The sequence below is a fragment of the Meleagris gallopavo genome, chromosome 6, assembly GCF_905368555.1.
Source record: "Meleagris gallopavo chromosome 6, MGAL_WU_HG_1.1, whole genome shotgun sequence".
Taxonomy (NCBI): Eukaryota; Metazoa; Chordata; class Aves; order Galliformes; family Phasianidae; genus Meleagris; species Meleagris gallopavo.
This window is the reverse complement of record NC_139409.1, coordinates 16,445,598-16,463,902: the sequence shown is the minus strand read 5'-3', so window position 1 is coordinate 16,463,902 and position 18,305 is coordinate 16,445,598. Positions and strand designations below refer to the sequence as shown.

Below are 18,305 nucleotides of genomic sequence, written 5' to 3'. Positions count from 1 at the left end.
ATGACCATAACAGATTTTCCAGCCATATTCACATAGGGTTTGTGACTCAATTTTATCAGAAACTGATTTTAGAAAAAGATATCTCAAAAATTATACAAGTTGCATTAACCTATAATTGCTTGAGTACATGATTATGCACTTTCTCCTAATGGCTCACTTTGAGGAAGAAGTATTAGTATAGATAGATTAATTTGTGAATACATATGTTTTAACATTTTCGTAGCAGTCACCTCCAAAGCACTTAGTTTTCTGCCTCACAGGTTAATCCCTTTTGCATTGGAATATCCTTAGTAGAACTGTGGTGCTTTATTCAACCTAAAATTGCATTCTTTAACAATACTTTGCCAACATACTGAAGAGATTCCCCTCAGCTCTTGCTTTATTGAATATGGAATCTGCTGAGAAAAAGGTGCTTGTACACCTCTTGTGTCTGAATATGGGACTTAATGTGTCAAACAATGCTATGCCCCATTCCCAGGAGAGCTTTCCAGTTCAGCTTCTCCAAAGAGAAATCCACTGTCTTCATAAAAATAAATATCAGCCTGTTCTCTCTGCAGGATCTGCAAGAGAAGAATCTTTCTCTAAAAGCAAGGAGGACAGGACTGCTGGAACAGCACATCAAACAGGCAGACTGGGGTATATGGCTGCTTTGTGCCCTTCTGAATCTTTGCCTGACAGAAGATGTGTGTTCCTGCACATTCATACATACATTTAGAAGAGAAGAAGTAATTACCCTTGTAAATAACCTTCAATTTCAAATGTTTGAAGTTAGAAGTCTGAAGAGAGTTTCATACACCAATGTGCATATGTGAAATGTCACTGAAATACTCTGTCTCTTGAATTAAGACTAGATAATTTGGGATTTACTACCTTCACTGCTGGAGGAGGAGAGTTTTGATCAAAAATGTTGGAACAATTCTCTAGCCTTGTGCAAAACAAGAGGAACTATCATGGTTTCTAGAACACCATTTATTTGCCTTCAGCCATATTCTCTGATTCTCTAAGTCACATTCTTTGAAGCTCCAAAATGTGTCTTGTTTATATTAAGAATTTTCAGCAAGTTCTGCTTGCTTTCTTATTTAACATTGTTTTGTTTTTTTCCCCTTTCCTTCACCTTTTTCTTCTATCAGTTTCCCGCAGTGTAAGCAGTCATGTAGGGTTTTACAGGCAAGTTTTTACAGATCAGGAAGAGAAGGATTGCTCTTGTATGCTCTGTTGGTGGGTGTGCTTTGATGGGTCAGATGTCAGCTCAGGAGCAATTGATTTTCACAAACAGGATATTAAATTGCCAGTTGGATTTCAAGGTTTTCTAGTGTGTTTCTGGAACTGTGGAAAATTATGCATTTATACATTTATATAGTGTAAATATGCTGGTTTTGATCTGAGCACAGAATATTGCAATCGTACATCAGTTTGCTGAATAAATGTTAATTAAGAGGGGTTTTGTTTGATTTGAAGCTAATTATTTCACTAGAGAGTGTCTTTATGAAATTCAGAAACAATCTCAAATAAGATCAGAGCTTGTACTGTAAACATTAGGTAGTTAATGGATCTGTTTTTCATGTGCCTGTGTAAAATTGTGTCCTTGTTCCTAAATCTTTGATGTAATTTTCTCCCATTCAGAACTGTCCTTCAAAGAATGTCCTCTGCAAATTTTGCCCATCTTAAATACAATGGGAATGCATTTAATAAACCCACTTTCCCCCCTGTCTGAATTGATCTGTGTTTCCTGAATGCGACAAAGGAGGTGAAATGACAAAAGCAGCCCTGGCAAACTACTTTATTTCTTTAATGAAAGAGGAGAACAGGGAGGCAAGGCGAGCAAGCGGAGAATTGTTTTGCTCCTGTATGAATGAGCTGCACATGCTGTACAATTAAAGTTGCCTCCCCTTCCCCACTTCATATTTTCAGGAAAGGATGCAGATAATCGCTTTTCTGGAGGGGACTTGTCGGAGGAAGTCTACACCTGCCTGCCCTGCAGGCAAGGATGTTCTAATTGTAAAGATGATACTCCCTGCTATGCACAGGAGGACAAGTATTTACGGCTTGCTATCATCTCATTCCAAACGCTCTGTATGCTGCTGGACTTCATAAGCATGCTGGTAGTCTACCATTTTCGCAAGGCAAAGGTAAGCAGCTTTGTTTTACTTTCATCTTCCTGCTCACTGTGTGGTACAGGCTCATTTATGTTAGGTGTACAGCTTCTCATTTGGAGGACTATCAACTTCTTGGGTAAGGATTACAACTGTTTTTCAGAAGATGAGATTTCTAAACAGGACTCTGTTGTTGTAAGCATGGAGGAAACTAAATGTAATTTTTGAAAAAATGCTGAGAAGTTGTCTCCCAGTTGTCTCCATATGTTTATAGATGGTCAGTAAATATCAAGGAAACCTATCATGTTTGAAGTCATTTTGGAAAGTCAGACCAATAATGCAAGTACCAAGGAGGTACATGGGATTTGTAGTCTCTGGATGCTGAAAGTGTCTGGCTGTTTTATTTTACCACTGCTGGGAAGGATGTCTGGTCTCAATATATTCATGACACTAGCTGCACAGTAATTGCATCCAAGAGAAATCTCTAAATAATTCTAGATCCAAGGGAGTTTAAACTTGATTGTGTAGTGTTTTTTTCTAAAGAATGGATGTATTAAGGAGAATCTGTAAACTGTGGATACTACACTTCTGTAGTATCTACTAGTCTAATGAACTTTCTGCTTTTATCTCATTCAAAATTATATTTATATGTAATATCTCATGCAATCTCACTGTTGCCTCAGTAAATGCAGAATATTCTATGAAACTTTCAATTTACTAAGAAGAAATGAATGGAAGCTGGCACATGTTCACTACCTACATTTGGAAGACGTAGGTGTGCACACAATATGCTGTATTGTTGAAATTAATAGCATCCATTTTCCATAACTAGATAAGCATTTCCATTTTGGTTTTTGGAACACTTGATCCCACAGTCTTCCTAATCCTACACTGTCTGTGTTACAAATGTGTGGTTCATTTTGAAAGACTTTAATATCCTGGCAGGAAATCACAAAATGAACAGTGACATTCTTTTTTTTTTTTTCTGTTCTTTTCTCTGATTCTTTACATTTAATGAAGTTGCATCAAGTGATTCAAATTACTGACTTAACTGTATTTATAAAGCTTTTCATTATGAAAAGTGTTTTGTAGGCAGTTATTTAGTTGCCTAATGTTAACTTAGTAGAAGAATTTATCTCCAATTCTAAGACATTTTAGTCCTCATAGTAATGTTACTTGCTTTTATTGGCTGTGTAAAATAAACATCGTGAAGAAAGAAGTGTTTCTTGTGATTAAGACTTTTCTCTCTAGTTCTGCAAAGTGAAAACAGTAGATTACTTCATCTTCAGCTCCTGCAAGTTTGTCTTGATTTCTTTTCTCAACAACGTACTGATTGTTTTATAAGAAATTTATGAATGAAATTAGACATGTTCTTACTCTTTCAGATGAGTATTTAGATGTGGTTTCCTGCATATGTTCTCTACTTTTAAATAATAAATATTTATTAAGCACACACAGAAATCTTCTATTTCACAAAATCTACTGATTAGGAAAGGTACATTTTTAGTTTTGTGGCAATCAGCCATTCATCCAAAGTAAGATATGAGTAAAGAACCGGACAGGATCTCTGAACATTTAGTACCAACATAAACCAAGAAGCATACACACACCTCTCCTTGTTTCTAAAGAACTTTTCAGTAGTTACAAAAAAAACATAAGCCTACTTTTTTTTTTTTTCCAGAATACCTGTTACCTTGAAAGATTTATCATGACATTTGAACATGTGATTCAGGCATAAAACAGAATATTTGTTATTGTTTTTCCCCAGAAAGAAAAGTATCGTCATTGAGACACTGAATTTCATGCAGTTGGACAGGGATGGATTCAATTATTATTTTGCTATATTCGAAGAGAGTTGACTTTGCTCTAAATGGGTATCTCACATAGAAAAGACAAAGAAGACAAAAAGTAATATGATTAAAAGTCCTTTCTTGCTTGATCAATGTTTTCAAGAAATAGAAATTGAAAAATAGATGTTTCACTGCTTTTCATGTCAGTCATCTGAGGTTTTTCTTCTCTTGGATTCCATGTATGTTCTTTATCTTGTTGGTACAACATGATTTTAAAAAGAAAAAAAATATTGTGTGATTAACATGAAATGGGTAGCTTTATGAAGGGCAGATATACTGAGAACAATAAGTATTTATGTAAGAAAACTGCTGGTTGCATTTGATAATGACAGAAAATTGGCATAAACACTGGTAACTGTGTGTATTCTTTACCAAGGGAGAAAAGTCATGAAAGAAAAGCTATCAAAGTATTCAAAGTATGTGCATTTTGAGAACTTCTATCTATTAGTTACAAATTAAAAACCGTAATTTGGTTCATATATCTGTATGTGATTGAATTACTATGTTAAACAGCTCGTGCTGGGTGGGTGACAGAAAAGCAGTTATCTCTCACAGTATTTAAATAGGTAGCACTATAATATTCAAATAATTAGAAAAAGGTATTTTTAATATAGGAACTATACATGCTATCATATTAGGAAATAATATTTAAAATCTTTAAAACTGCAAAAAAGTGATCAGAATTTAAAAATACTAAATTAACCCCCAATGCTGTAATGAATTGGGTGTAGATATGTTGTGTTTTTGTATAGCAGTTGATCAGTAAAATATGGTCAGTAAAAAGGAAAACGAACCAGGCTACCACTCCAGTAAAAGTATGCAAAAGAACATTACTCAATGCTTGTACTTCATGGGAGTTTGTGGTAAATGTTCATTTTTAAAAGCTAAGTTTAAGTTTATTGGCAAAAAGCAGGTTGAGAAAAAACATCCCTGGCAACTGCAATTCACAGAAAGAATAGAAGTCCACAAGGACTATTCAGACTGCAATGGAGGAATTGACATATCTGGAAGAGCAGATGCAGGTTATAAGTATTTCAGAAAAAAGAAGAAATTCCTCGACTACTCAGATCATAGTGGTTACACGTATGAAGACTGAAAGGTACTCATAGCGGAAACTGCTGTGGAAGAGTCACTCATCGACTTTGTTTCATCAAGAGCATGGAATATATGCTAGGTCTAAAACAGTTACTAAAGGATCAGCGGTTGGTAAAAGATCACAGCACTGAGAACAGAGATGATTTCAACAATTACTTCCAAAGCATTATTGACAGAATATGAAGATACAGTTTTCATTCTGACATGATCTTTATTAGTGACTGAGGGTGTAAAAATTATGATCTACAATCAAAGTGGTTCTGTGACTGGAGGATTTGTACCAAATGAATGGTACAAATCAGCATGATGATGACCACGGCTTCTAGAAGTCAGCCAGTGCTGGAAGAACTTCAGTCTCTTCTTAAAGATTTTCTGAATTGTCACAGAATCACAGAACTGCAGGAGATGGAAGGGACCTTGGGAGACCATCAAGTTCAGCCTACCTGCTAAAGCCAGTACTCTACTGTAGGTCACACAGATTGTTCTCCTTAGAGTTCCAAAAAAACTCCTACAAAACTGCTGAAATACTTACTGTGGACTAAGCCACTGCATATACAGCAATGGTAGTAGAGGAGGAATGGAAGACAGGAAATGTGACATCTGCGCTTAAAGAGACTGTCAGTAATGATGGCAAGAGCTACAGATCAGTAGGTCCAACTTGCACACTGAGAAATTAATAGAAATGTTACTAAAGAACAGAGCTATTAGATTCGTGAGTAGGTGTGGGATGTAGACTTCTGTGAGAATGTGATTTCCTTTTGAATGTATTTATAACTCTACGAAGGTGGATTATTATTAAGGATGAGAGTACTTTTTCCCAGGTCCACTGACAAAAGCTCTTAAAAATGATGATCTCAAGGGGCTTGGTGAGCTGCACTTGTAGGTATGAGGGAGGATAGAGGAAAAAACAGTGCAGCAGATGTGGTTTAGAGTCATTTAAGATGGGGGGATGGTGATGTGTAAGCATATAGTCACTGTTCTAAGATATAACTACACTGAGTTCAACATATCTTTCAAGAGGTTAAAAAAAGTAAAGTGGACACTTTACACAATTTATAATTGCTTTATGTCACACATTGGCACAGAGTATAATGGACTCCAAAGTAGAAATCAATCCAAAAAGAGTTTAGCAGGAATCATGTTGGTTATTTAATAACAGTGGGTTTGGAGAAACATCTGGTTCTGGAAATCCATACTGCTTATTGTTGTAAATGGGAGGACAGAGCAGGAAGGACCTTCTGCTGTTCTCTATATTTAGTAATGCCCTCAGATGGGGGACGCTGCACTCTGAGTCAGAAAGTCATTTTTTTGTCAAAAAAATAGTCGTCAAGTTAGACTTCATTTCTAATCTTGAAATCATTGTAGTTACACAAATAAACTTGCATGGTTGCGTGTGGTAGATGGCAAAACAAAGTAGACAAGGGACAAATTAAGATTTAAGGCACTTCTCCAAGCCATAGTTATGCAAGCTATCACTGGCAGCATTGACCAAAATCTTGTATTGCCAACCTGTAAGTGAAATTAGTGACTTGAAGTGTTAGCCAGAACTGGCAAACAGTACAAAATAGAACTACAGTAAGATACTAGGAGAAAATTTTGATTGGTGCTGAAGAATTCATTTGAGGCTTTGTCAAACACGGGTGAAAGTGACTCAGCAGTGCTGAGATTAGCTCAGCAGCAGTGTTACTAAACTGCAAGACTCATAAATGGAGAAAGAACAAATAGGAAATGTGTCCCTTTGCAGAGAGAAAAAAAAAACTAAGAGGGAGAACTCCAAAGTGGTTAAAAAAAAAAAAAAAAAAAAGAATGAAGGCACAAAGGGAATAGCAGAAACTAAACCACTAATGAAAAGCATTTTGTGAAAGACAGAGAAACATGAAAAATATAAGAGATAAAGCAGATGCTGCTGCTATAGTGGGAAAAGACAAAGCATTTCAGCAGGGGAGTAAATGGAAGAAATGTGCCAAACAAAGCCAAAAATGAGGATAACATTCACAGCTAATACAGAAAGGAAAGCAAATATGCAGATCACTTTAGAGAAATCTTTAACTATTCTAGACAACCACAATGGCAAACAGTAGTGAAAGCTGAAAAGCCTGATTATGACATTAACACAAGCTGTAAGAGGCTGAAAAACTCCCAGGAGATGAAGACTGATCAAATCCCATCAGAAATGCTGGTGGCACCTGACAACAGCAGCTTAATGACACTGAGGGATTTGTGCAGTGGAGCATGGGAGAAAGAGATTTTTCCTCAACAGTGGGAACATTGAACTGTTATCTGAGTGCCCCAACAGGATGATCTTGCTGAATGCCACAGCTGGGGAGACATTGAGGAGTCTGCAGTATGATGCTAAGGGGCATAAAGCGACAGTGGATACAGAACAAGGAACAGGCTTAACTGAGGCTTTCAGTACTTTGGATAGATTAGAAAAGTGTGCTAGCAATTGGAGAGGTGTGTATAAGCTAATAGGCTCCCCTTATTTCTTTGATTTTCAAAAGGCTTTCATAGACTGTCTTAGGGGATCTTGAGAACATTTCAGCTCTGTGGACTCAGATCTATGTGGCTGTGTACAGAGGTACAAAACATTCTCCAAATTTTAACAATAAACAAATCAACTCAAGATGAGCAGTAGTGTTGTGTGCTATGCTGTTGTTATTGACTGGATAATGCAAAGATTGCTACTAAAATTAGGTATAAAATGTATAAGGCGAACCTAACAAAAATAGCTGGATAGACAAGGACAGAAATTGCTGATGTTAAAACAAAAATTCTCAAAACTGAGAAGCTGAACAGTGATTTTAAAAGAAAAATTATCAACAAAGTAGGAAAATTCATCAATGTGAGTTATGTGAACCAGCGAGGAGCTCAAAAAGGGAGTGACCATCTGCAGTACTGATTAAATGCAATGTGAGGGCAGCAGAGCTAGACAGCACAAGGAAGAAACAAAATGCTTAAGCAATTCTTCTATTTCAAGGTTAGAGTAGGATTTCAAGGGCTAAAGATCTACTAAAGCCTTGGAGAGGAAGCCAGCTTCCTCATAATCAAGTTCTTCCAAAAGTACTGGACTAGAGAAAGAAGAAAAAGTGTTCATCAGCTGTCAAACTGTCTTCAAAAGTATCTGAAAGAAAATAACTGACCTTTGTGTAGTGGCATGTCTGCTCAAACACGGGGCTGTGAGGTAGAATACAGCTACTGTCGTTGCCTTTAAAACTGCGAAGAACCTCTACTGGCAAAGAGAACAGAGAGGCTGACCTCAGTCCTGGAGTGGCAGAGAGTAACTGCTGCTTCAGCCCTGGGCATGGAGGAGAGCTGAGAATGTTACACTTGCTGGCCCTGGCTCACACTGGGTCTTTGCTGCCAACTCTCATTCAGATCAGTACGAAAGGCCTCGGAGAAGATACACTGAAGACAAGCTGCCATAATCTGTCCTTGCCATTCGCTGCTGCGCTGCTGGTTTCTGTGTGGACAGGGGAGCTGTGGGCATTCGGGAGGAAACCTTTTCTAGTTCTGTTCTTTCTACATTCCTAACATGTAAGTGGGTATAAATCGAGCATAAAATTGCCGCAGCCAGCACATTTGGGAAGATTAGTTTGGATCTTAAAAATAATATAAAATTGTTTATTCAAAACAGCAGTTTGGAATGATATTGTTATGTGGCATTAATGATAAAGGACAGCTGTAGATCACATTGAAATGAAGGACTCTGCCCCATTCAAAACTATGTCCGCTCCCAAATAGTAGAAGTTTATAATTAAAGCACTTTTTAATGTATGATTTTTTGTTTCCCATTTATGCGGACTTAAAGAATAAATTTTAAAAAAGTACTTTTAATGGGAGGAGAAAAAAAATGTGCAGCATAGATGGAGTGCTGATCAAATGAAAACTTGCAGTTAACAAGACCACATAGCTAATAATCAACAAGCTCAATAATTTTATCTCTCATGGGGGAGCTGTGGCACATAACAGCAACTGACTGTCCATTATGTTGTTTTTACTCTTTGTTGGATACAGATTTCCAGTGATTGGAGTTCAGGAGGACTAGATTTCATGTTACTGCTTTCCCATTCCTATTTTTTCTTCAGCGTAAATCCATTTAAATGTTCTGCTAAATATGACTTAAAAACCATGAAGATAGGTCTTAAACATGCCCTTTTAAACACTGCATGAAATGCCATGTAGATGGAAAGAGAACATATAAATGAATGCTGTAATTCCCCTTCCTGAGAAATCAAGAATTTCTTTTTCCCCTTACTGCAATTATGAAAGGATGCAGTAATTCAGAGTGAGATAATCACAAGCTATTGATGTGTGATACATCTTTAAATATTAAAGCATGCTGGCTTTGCAAACATACCTTTTTCTCTAATGTAAATCAACCAATCCTTCCTCTTTTTTAACTCTACAGTGGCATCTTGATGTACTTTTGCCTGGATGCCTTTCATCTTTGGTGCACATTCTGCTTTTTTCTCCCTAGACACCAATTTCTGACATTTCTGCTCAAATGTAAACTTGATAGAGGGAAAAGATGTTCTGCAGTCAGAGCAGCTGCCTTTGCATGCTGTGCTGGTGGGCATATCTGACAGTTCTCAGCACATACAAGCTCTATGCAGTGCTTTATGCATCTTTTCTTTATCACATCCTCGAGTGAATACGTACTTTCTTGTGATTTCTCAGGGAAGTTTATTGTCTTGAGGTATTCAGCTTTAAAGGCATTGATGATGTTATTTTCAAAATAGCTATGGCTTTTAGTGGAATTCTCATATCCTTTATTCATAAAACAGAAATCATAAAATGTCCTTTCCTATTTTTCTGCATAGTTAAGATATGCCTGTAGGGATGCCGTACCTTTTTTAACTCTCACATAAATAATTGCAGAATGCCATATTGAAAAGATAAGTGTGCAGGCTGCTAGCCTGTGTTAGCCTGTGTTAGTTGAAAATCAGAAAGGATGTACTGCCTGCTGAAGCTCCCAAAGACAGTGCTTGTTGGCAGGCATGGCTGCAGCGGTTGTTATTGCCCTGTTTGTCGAGTGTTGTGTCATTCACTTCAAAAGGACAAAGGTTTCACATCTGTATCTATTTGCATTCTAATACATGATTTAGGGGAATTAAGTGTTTGTGAATAGAAAAATGCACCTATTTCCACTTCATGCACAGAAGGCTCCAGGTCACACTGACGTGAAGAAAATGAAGATCTTTATATAAAAAGTATTGATTGTTTCCAATCCTTTCTCCTAAGGAAGATAATGAGAAGAGCAATGCTCACCACAAAATCACAGAATTGCAGGCGTTGGACGGGACCTCGTGGGATTATGAAGTCCAACCCCTCTGGTAAAGCAGGTTCCTTCCAGTAGGAACATGTCCAGGCAGTTCAGAAATGCATCCAGGTAGGTTTTGAGTATTTCCAGAGAAGGAGACTCCACAAGCTCTCTGGGCAGCGTATTCCGGTGCTCTGTCATCCTCACAGTAAAGAACTTCTTTCTCATGTTTGTACAGAGTTTCCTGTGTTGCAGTTTTTGCCTGTTGCCCCTTGTTCTATCACAGCAAGCAGGGTCTACTCTAATGAACAACGTAGATCTTAAAAAATACTTTTTTATTAAAAAAAAAAAAAGCTCTAATGATCCCAAACCCTCAATCTCCTCTTTATCTCTTCACATTAAGCCAGTTTTTGTCTCCACAAGGTGAACCGTACATCTCAGGGGCCATCCAGAAAGCATGGAAAGATTACAGGGCAGTAGGGCAGTATGCTGCCTTTGAAATGGCAGGAATTGGCAGTAGGGTATGACACATTTGCTCCACTTTAGTTTTCTGAGCGATCCCTGACCTATAGCTTCGTAGACTTAATGTCTTGCTGTTCAGAACCTTGCAGTCTGAGAGTCCTTGTTGCTTTCTGTTCCACCAATGTTCCACAAAGCTCTGCAGCATCGATATCCGCTGTTAAAGTCAATGGAGCTGTTAAGAGCACTTCCATAGCAGCATGCTGGCTGGGAAGATGGGGAGGGAGACAAGGATGTAGTAGCCTTGAATGCTAATTTAAGTTTAATTGTATTATGTAACGATTTCACTTTTAAAGTAAATGTAAAATAACTATCATTGAATCCTTGGATTTCAGAATGTATTTCCCAGCAATAACAAAAATTATATCATGAGATTATGCCAAAGCAGTTTTGGAGCTAGAAATTAAACCAGACGGAGCAAATTGCTAGGTCTTTTATTCATCTGTCTTTGGTTCTTGATGACTCTTGCATATGTGTCCCTCTCAGGGAATCTGAGTAAACTGGATGGACTGTCACACAAGGATAAGCTTTTGCCACTGATTCTTTGATGGAATAACTTCAGGGTAGTTGCATTTACCTGAAATTTCATTTGGACTTGTGAACAGACATTTATGGATTTGTTGGGAGTAGACTTCCTGTTATGTCAGCAGAGTAACTGTGATATTATTTATTTATCCTGCTATTTGTCTTGGAGTTATACGCTGCTGTGAACGTTTCTTGTTCAATAAGTAGCAATAGCAAAGTCCATAGTGACATGTACAAAGATTCTGGCATGCCTCCTTTCCAAGTGCAGACTTCTGTCTGAGCTAGGACTTCTTTTTGTTAGAACCTACACCAAAGTATAGGCTCAGAAGAACTATTCCAAGTATGAGCAAGTCTTGTAGTGGAGGGACTTTTCAACCTGCAAGTCTTGAAAGTTTAGTAGTGGCAATTACAGACTTCATGAGGTTTTTGTCTCTGGAAGAAGATTCTGTAAGGGATTCCCTGAGCATCCGTGCCTTTGGCCAATAGACAGGGCAGAGGTTTGGAGACTATATTTAACTGTAACCACCACAGATCATTCAGACTAAAGCATATGCCTGTTCTTTATTCTGTTCGTCATTACTTCTCATAGCTTCTCATCAGTATCAGGATAATTGAGAAGAAACCTTTATTTCCTCCCAGTTCCCTCAAAGATGTCCCAGGTACTGCTTCCTTAGTTACTGTAGCAACCTCCTTGTTACCCAGCATCTTGCTGGACTCACTTTGCCTCCAGCTATGTCTAGGTCTTAACTGAGCTCCTTCTGAGTTCCCGTGTATGTATGTGTCTTCTGTCAGCCCACAGAGCTCGGATCCTTGCCTCAGCTTGCTTTCTTGTGCCTTAGATACTGCAGTGTCCTTTCAACTGGCCTTGGCAAATGCAGTCATGGCCTGCTTTTATCTGTTCATTATGATGCAAGTTTCTGTCCTGCCGCTTTGCATTTTCCTCATTGTATAACTCTGTGGGCAGCGTACATGAGCTTTTTGTTTTCAAGATCCCCCGTGAGCTTTTCCCTCTCTACTCATGCCCTTTATTTGATGCAGAAATGCCAAAACCATCCTCCATCATCATCTTGCCACATTTTTCAAACGCTCCTCCTTTATCCCTCATGCTTTCCCCATGCCTGGCAGGGACTTCATGAGAGCATTCGCTGCTCTACACGTCATGTGTTCAGATTCAGGGGCTTACAAAGTATGGTACTATGATTGGAGCACTGATAGGCAAGGAGTACTGGCTGCTCATTACAATAAGCACTGTTGCCTTGTTGTTCCGTTGTTCTTCCCATCTGTCCTTTCCCATCTGTTGTCCATTCTAAACTCTAATGTTGTGGATGAAAGACAGTCTTTCTTACCTTCTCGTGCAGAGCCTACAATAATTTAAGGGTGACGTGAGGCTGAGTCTTTCTGCCACACAGTGGTAGGAAGAGTAATGAAACTATATAGAATTATAGAATCATAGAATGGCTTGAGTTGGAAAGGACCCCTAACCCACCTGTATACATACAGCAATTTTTCCTTCAAGGGTAAGTGTGCTTTTATTTTCATGAAAATATATAACCCCTGATCTCAGCTTTTTAGTAAGAAGTCTTTTACTATAATAAATTTTGAAGAGATGAAAAATGTCACCATTTGGGAGGTCTACATTTCTCAAATCCAGTCATATACTGTAAGTTTGGAGCGGTTTGGTCATTTGGTTCTCATAAAGGGAAAGTGAATAAACTGGCATTGGATTTGAAGCCTTCAGAATTGTGAGGGTTTCTTTGTTTGTTTGTTTTTTAATTTTAAATTAGTATAATGATCTTCATCTGCAGTTCATTTGCCTTCTCAGTCATGTGAATAATGAGCTTTTTTTCTCTTTATTAAATTTATTTTAACTTTTATTACATCATTCTCAGTTTGTTTTCTCAGAGATATTAAGAGTTTTGAGCTTTGCAGTCAGGGTGTTTCTTCTCCTGTCATTTGCCATAAACTACTTCTTCCCATGATTGAGCTACCATTTATATAGACCATTTATATAGATTTATATGAGCTGTGGTGGTGTCTCCTATAATAGGTAATGCCATGTTGAGTAAAAAAGCTGAAACATAATTTATGTGTTCCAAAGCTATTTCTAAACTGAATTAGGTGAACATATACACACTGAGCCTTACCTCCTGCTAGTGTAATCCATCAGATTTTTATATATTCTATTGGTCTCTTGCTGTATCAATGTGTCACATTAGTATCAATACTAATGTGAATTGTATTCTTGAAGAGCACGATTTCATTTTGTCTTCCTTTATCTTCATTTTTGAATTAATTTAATGCAGGCTATTTAGTCATCCAGGACTTTGATGATCATTATCTTACATTTTCAACTTTTAAATTACTAATAAGGATGTAAATAAACTGAAACAGAAATTGAACGTTATTTACCTCCTCACTGATTTTCCTTTTTCTGCAGATTCATTATGCTTTGATGAGACCAAGGTATGCTGATCTAAGCTGAAGGAATTCCTGGTCTTATAACAAAGATGTCCCAGGGACATTAATTATTTTCACTTTAAAAGTTATTTTCCACTGAATAATACTTTTTCAAGTTATCTATACTATAGATGGTCCACTGCTACTTATATGCAGCAGATTTTATGCTTCAAAATGCAGAACAATTTCTCTTCATCATGATATATCATAGCAGATTTAATTACTCATATAACAAAAAGGAACAAGGACCACATGAATTGGAAAATAAAGTATTTGGGCATTTCTTGGTTGCCTGACATCTTGTGCACTTTTAATGAAATTGGTTTCTGATTGATAGCTGCTTGACCTTTTGCTTTTCTTGTTTTTTTTTTCTTCCAAGTAAAAAGTAAATTTAATAATTATGATCTATTTGGGTTCAGCTATAACTAGTAATATGAAAAAAAAAAATGACCTCTGCATAAGTATTTTTTAAAGCGTAGTGAAAAAACATGAGGATTGTATTTATTTAATTTAGGAATATTGCACAAAACTGCAAATGCCAGAAGATTCTGACAACTTGCCAATACAGCTTAAGTGGAAAAATGTAACTGTGGGCCTATCTTTGGAAATTTGGCCTTTGCTGTGATATTTACTGTATTTGTAATCCATATTCTATTAGGAGACTATTTCTCAAAGAGAACAATTGTCCTAAGAAGTGTCTGTCAGTGTGTAAAGAATTTCACGCTGAATATTTTGCAAAGAAATTTTCAAAAGAGATGCAGCCATTTCTACCTTGAAGTGAAAAGCATTTTCTGCAGTTACTTGTGAATGAGTTGCTTGAATTTTATAAGACAGTCAGCAATAATGAAATGAGACTCGTTAAGGCAATTGAAAATTCCCTTTTACTGAGTAGCAGTTCTAATCATTCCTTGAATTTATCACAAAGGAAATAAAAAACAATAGTTTACTTTCCTGCTTACTTTGTTGACTGACTTTGTACCCTGACATTTAGAAATTCAGTGCTAATTGTGGCTGCTGCATTTTCTGCATTACTTATTCTGCCAAGAATTGTAATGCAGTATCTTTTATGCCTTTTTATCCATTATTTTACCTTTTTGCTTTGTTACAATTGATGCAACTTGGCCAGTTATGCTTTTTTGTTTGTTTGTTTTTTAATTTCCCTTTTGCCAATAATTGTTAAGCATTTGTTCATGACCCTCTAGCTATACCCAAGAGGCACAGAGGACTTTACTAATGTGAATCGCTGTAGAAATTGTGTCACTTTCTGAGATCTGGAGATAGGGAATTATTATTTATCTCAAAGATTACTGACGTTCTCTACGTAGACTGAAGACTGAGCAAATTCAAAGGCATAGAGCAGCCCTTGACCAAAAAAACAATGTTTTTTGCAGCTTTGTTCAAGAAAACGTACTCTGCTAGAACATATTGGTCAGTGAGAAACAGAAGGGAGTGCTGGGAATGCCTGGTCTGTGCTAACTAGGAGGTATGCGCTGGCTCATTAGTTTCACCATCTGCAGTAAATTTCTAAGTTAAGAGATAGACTAGCAATAGTGTACATGGAACTGAGGAATAGTTACTTCCTACATTAGAGAAAGATTGGGAAACCAAAAAGTGCAGTAGCACTAAAACACTGTGTTTGAAGTGTTGTCATCTAAATTTGATCTGCCTTTCATGCTACTCTGTAATGATGTCTCCAATGAGTTAGAATAGGTACTTGCGCCTCAGCCTTTGTAGTTATCATGTCAGTTTTCCTCCCTCCGTTTTGGCAGTTTCTTCATGAGGCAGATGCAGATCCTACTTGGAACAGAGAACGAAACTCCATTTTTATTGCTTCAAACAATACAGTTCCAGCTTCTTCAGATCCAAGCTTGGAAGCAGCAGTCAGCTAGAAAAAATAGCTGAAGCCCAGTCTTGAAATGCGATTGGTGGTGATCTATGCCTTGTCTTCTTATCATTTTCTTAAGAAATGCATGTTCATATGTTTATCTCAAAAGTCTTTATCCTGAGAAGTAGGCTGGCTGAAAAATAGCAGGCAGTTCCAGTGGAATACGAGCCAGTGGTGAGCTCTCATCACAATTCAGGAAAACCATATACCAGAAAGCAGAAGCACAGCCAGGAGGCAAAATAAAGTTTGTTACTCCTCTCTGTTCTGTGGGACTGCTCCTAGAATACTGAGTCCAGTTCTGAACTCTGGGGAAACACGCTGTAGCATATAAAGCTATAGATGTCACACTCATAATGGAATCAGAATGATCTACATGCTAATCATCTGCATGCCACTGAAGTAGTTGAGCCTCAGTCATGTTATTTTTTTGTGCACTGAGTGGTCATGGTCTGCTGTATATTACCATAACACGTTGGGATTTTACCCATTATTTTACTAAAAGTGTATGAAAAGAATCTAATATATTCCACTTGACCATGCTCCTTCTCTTTCATGGTTTCTTTTTCTGTGCAAGTCTTCAGTTTTCAAAGCATGTTTTAGCCCTGGTTCTGCTGGTTTCGATTAGTTCTGTGAGTTACTCTGTGCTAAAGGTACTGTTGGGATCCTTCTGTATCAGCTGCTTTGCACTCCTGATTGCTTCACAGAACACCACAAAACTGTGATGAATGGCTTGCTTTCTGTAACAGCTTGTTTGGTTTATTTTTATTAATGAGAAAAAGATATATGAGAAAGCTAAAAAGTAGCTATGTTTTTGTAATAAACAGTGAGTAAAGCTTTCTGTAAAAGAACTGCTCCAGAAGGACAGCTATGTTTGCTTCACAGGAGAACAGAAGTAATGTGCCAGCCTTTAATCCTGGTCTTTCTAATTCAGAATGGTGAATTGGAAAAATGTCTCTGACTGTCCCTGTGTTTGGACTCCCCCCCAATCCAGGAGGACCCTCTTCTCGCTGGCTTAGACCTCTGCAACATGACTTTGCTGTTCCTGCCCTTGACCCAGGCTCTGTCTCCTCTCCATCGCAGCATCTTGATAGACCAGCTGAAAGTATCTGCCATGGAGTGACCTTGACTCATTGTTAGATCTTGTCTTCCCAGGGGAAGCCTACAAAGACAGTTTCATTGCAGCTACTCTTGAACTTGTTTATAGAAGAGACATGCTATGTCATGTGGCGTGACATCACTTGGCACGACTGAGCAGCCTGGGTTGCAGAGTTGCAGTCAAATCCTGAATCACACATAGGGGTGATAACTAACCTCTGTGCTGTTCATGACCTGGAATGGATCTTGGTTTTGTGAATATTTTTAACTTTTTAACTACTTTAAATCATCGGTTGTGTAATTCTGAGTAGACACTGGGGGGCAAATGGTCAGTAGCATTTCAGCTGTTCATAGCTACATCCCTGAGCGCAAGAACTAGCAACACTCCTTGTCTTGTCCTCTTGGAGCTGGAGAGCCAATCCATTCTGCAGGGGCTGTGTAATGTGAGGTATGTCATCAGTTATGAGCCTGCACTTCTGCCCAAGTCACACTCTCAGATTTTCTGCAAACGCCTCTTGGGGTATTTAACATGCAGATGCAAAACATATTACTGTACGTAGTGTTTTTCTGTGTAGATCTAACATGACACAGTGATTCAGAAGTTGAGAAGCCGACCAACCAGGGGCCTCTATGTCCTCACACTACTTTGTTGCTGGCTAGAATTTACTAACATGTACTTAACTCAATCTTGCATTTTTCTAGCTGGTTCTTTTGATAGCTTCACATGAAACAACTGATACCAATTTGCTTAGATTTCTCGCATGGTTGAGAACTTGCATTGGATTTGCTGGAATTGTCTCATTGTTCATTGCAGAATTTGAGGATGGTAGCTGCTCTCTAAGAAACTCCATCTCACAATGAAAAAGCTGGTAGAAGCCAATACATACCTAGTTTTCACCTTTATCATAATGCATGCCATAGTATTTTAATTGCATCCTTCTTGTTTGATTCCACCATTGCTGGATGAAGGCTGGATTGCAGATGATTCCTAGTTCAGTCAACCTCATTCAATTTAAAATAACATCTTTTTTTTTATCATGAATATATCAATTAAAAAGCAAACAAACGTAAAGAATGTGGAAAATGACTGACGGTAAGTATAAAAATTAGTATGATGCTAGAAGTAAAATACATTTCAGTGTAATTTATGTGTCAGCAACATGCAACCATTGAGATGGGGAAAAAATGGACAAATTTTCTGATGCAAATAAGTAAACACAGCAAATGAGCAAACAAGCTAAACAGCAAATAAACAAACTATACAGAAGGTGAACAGCCAGAGAAACAAATAAAAAAAACAATAACAACACAGCAGAATAAATGCCAACAAGGCAAATTTGAAACAAACCAAACAAACAAATAAGCAACTGATAAGGAAGATAAAAAGAAATGAAGCTGATGTTACATGCAAGTGGAAGAAAATTCCCCTGGACTTTGTCCTGAAGTGCCCTGATGTGTGGGAGGTTTTTAATTGTGCAGATGGCATAGGTGGAGAGTGAATGGTGGAGGCTGTGGAATGCCATTTG

The 18,305-nt window shown here is 37.7% G+C and overlaps 1 protein-coding gene across 1 annotated transcript in view; it reads left to right on the top strand.

The window, feature by feature from the left end:
- Positions 1 to 18,305, top strand: part of GPR158 (G protein-coupled receptor 158) — a 181,876-nt gene that overhangs the window by 76,991 nt on the left and 86,580 nt on the right. Inside the window, exon 4 of the mRNA XM_085227228.1 lies at positions 1,912 to 2,129. Coding sequence (XP_085083354.1) covers positions 1,912 to 2,129 — 218 coding nt within the window. The remainder of the gene's footprint in view (positions 1 to 1,911; positions 2,130 to 18,305) is intronic.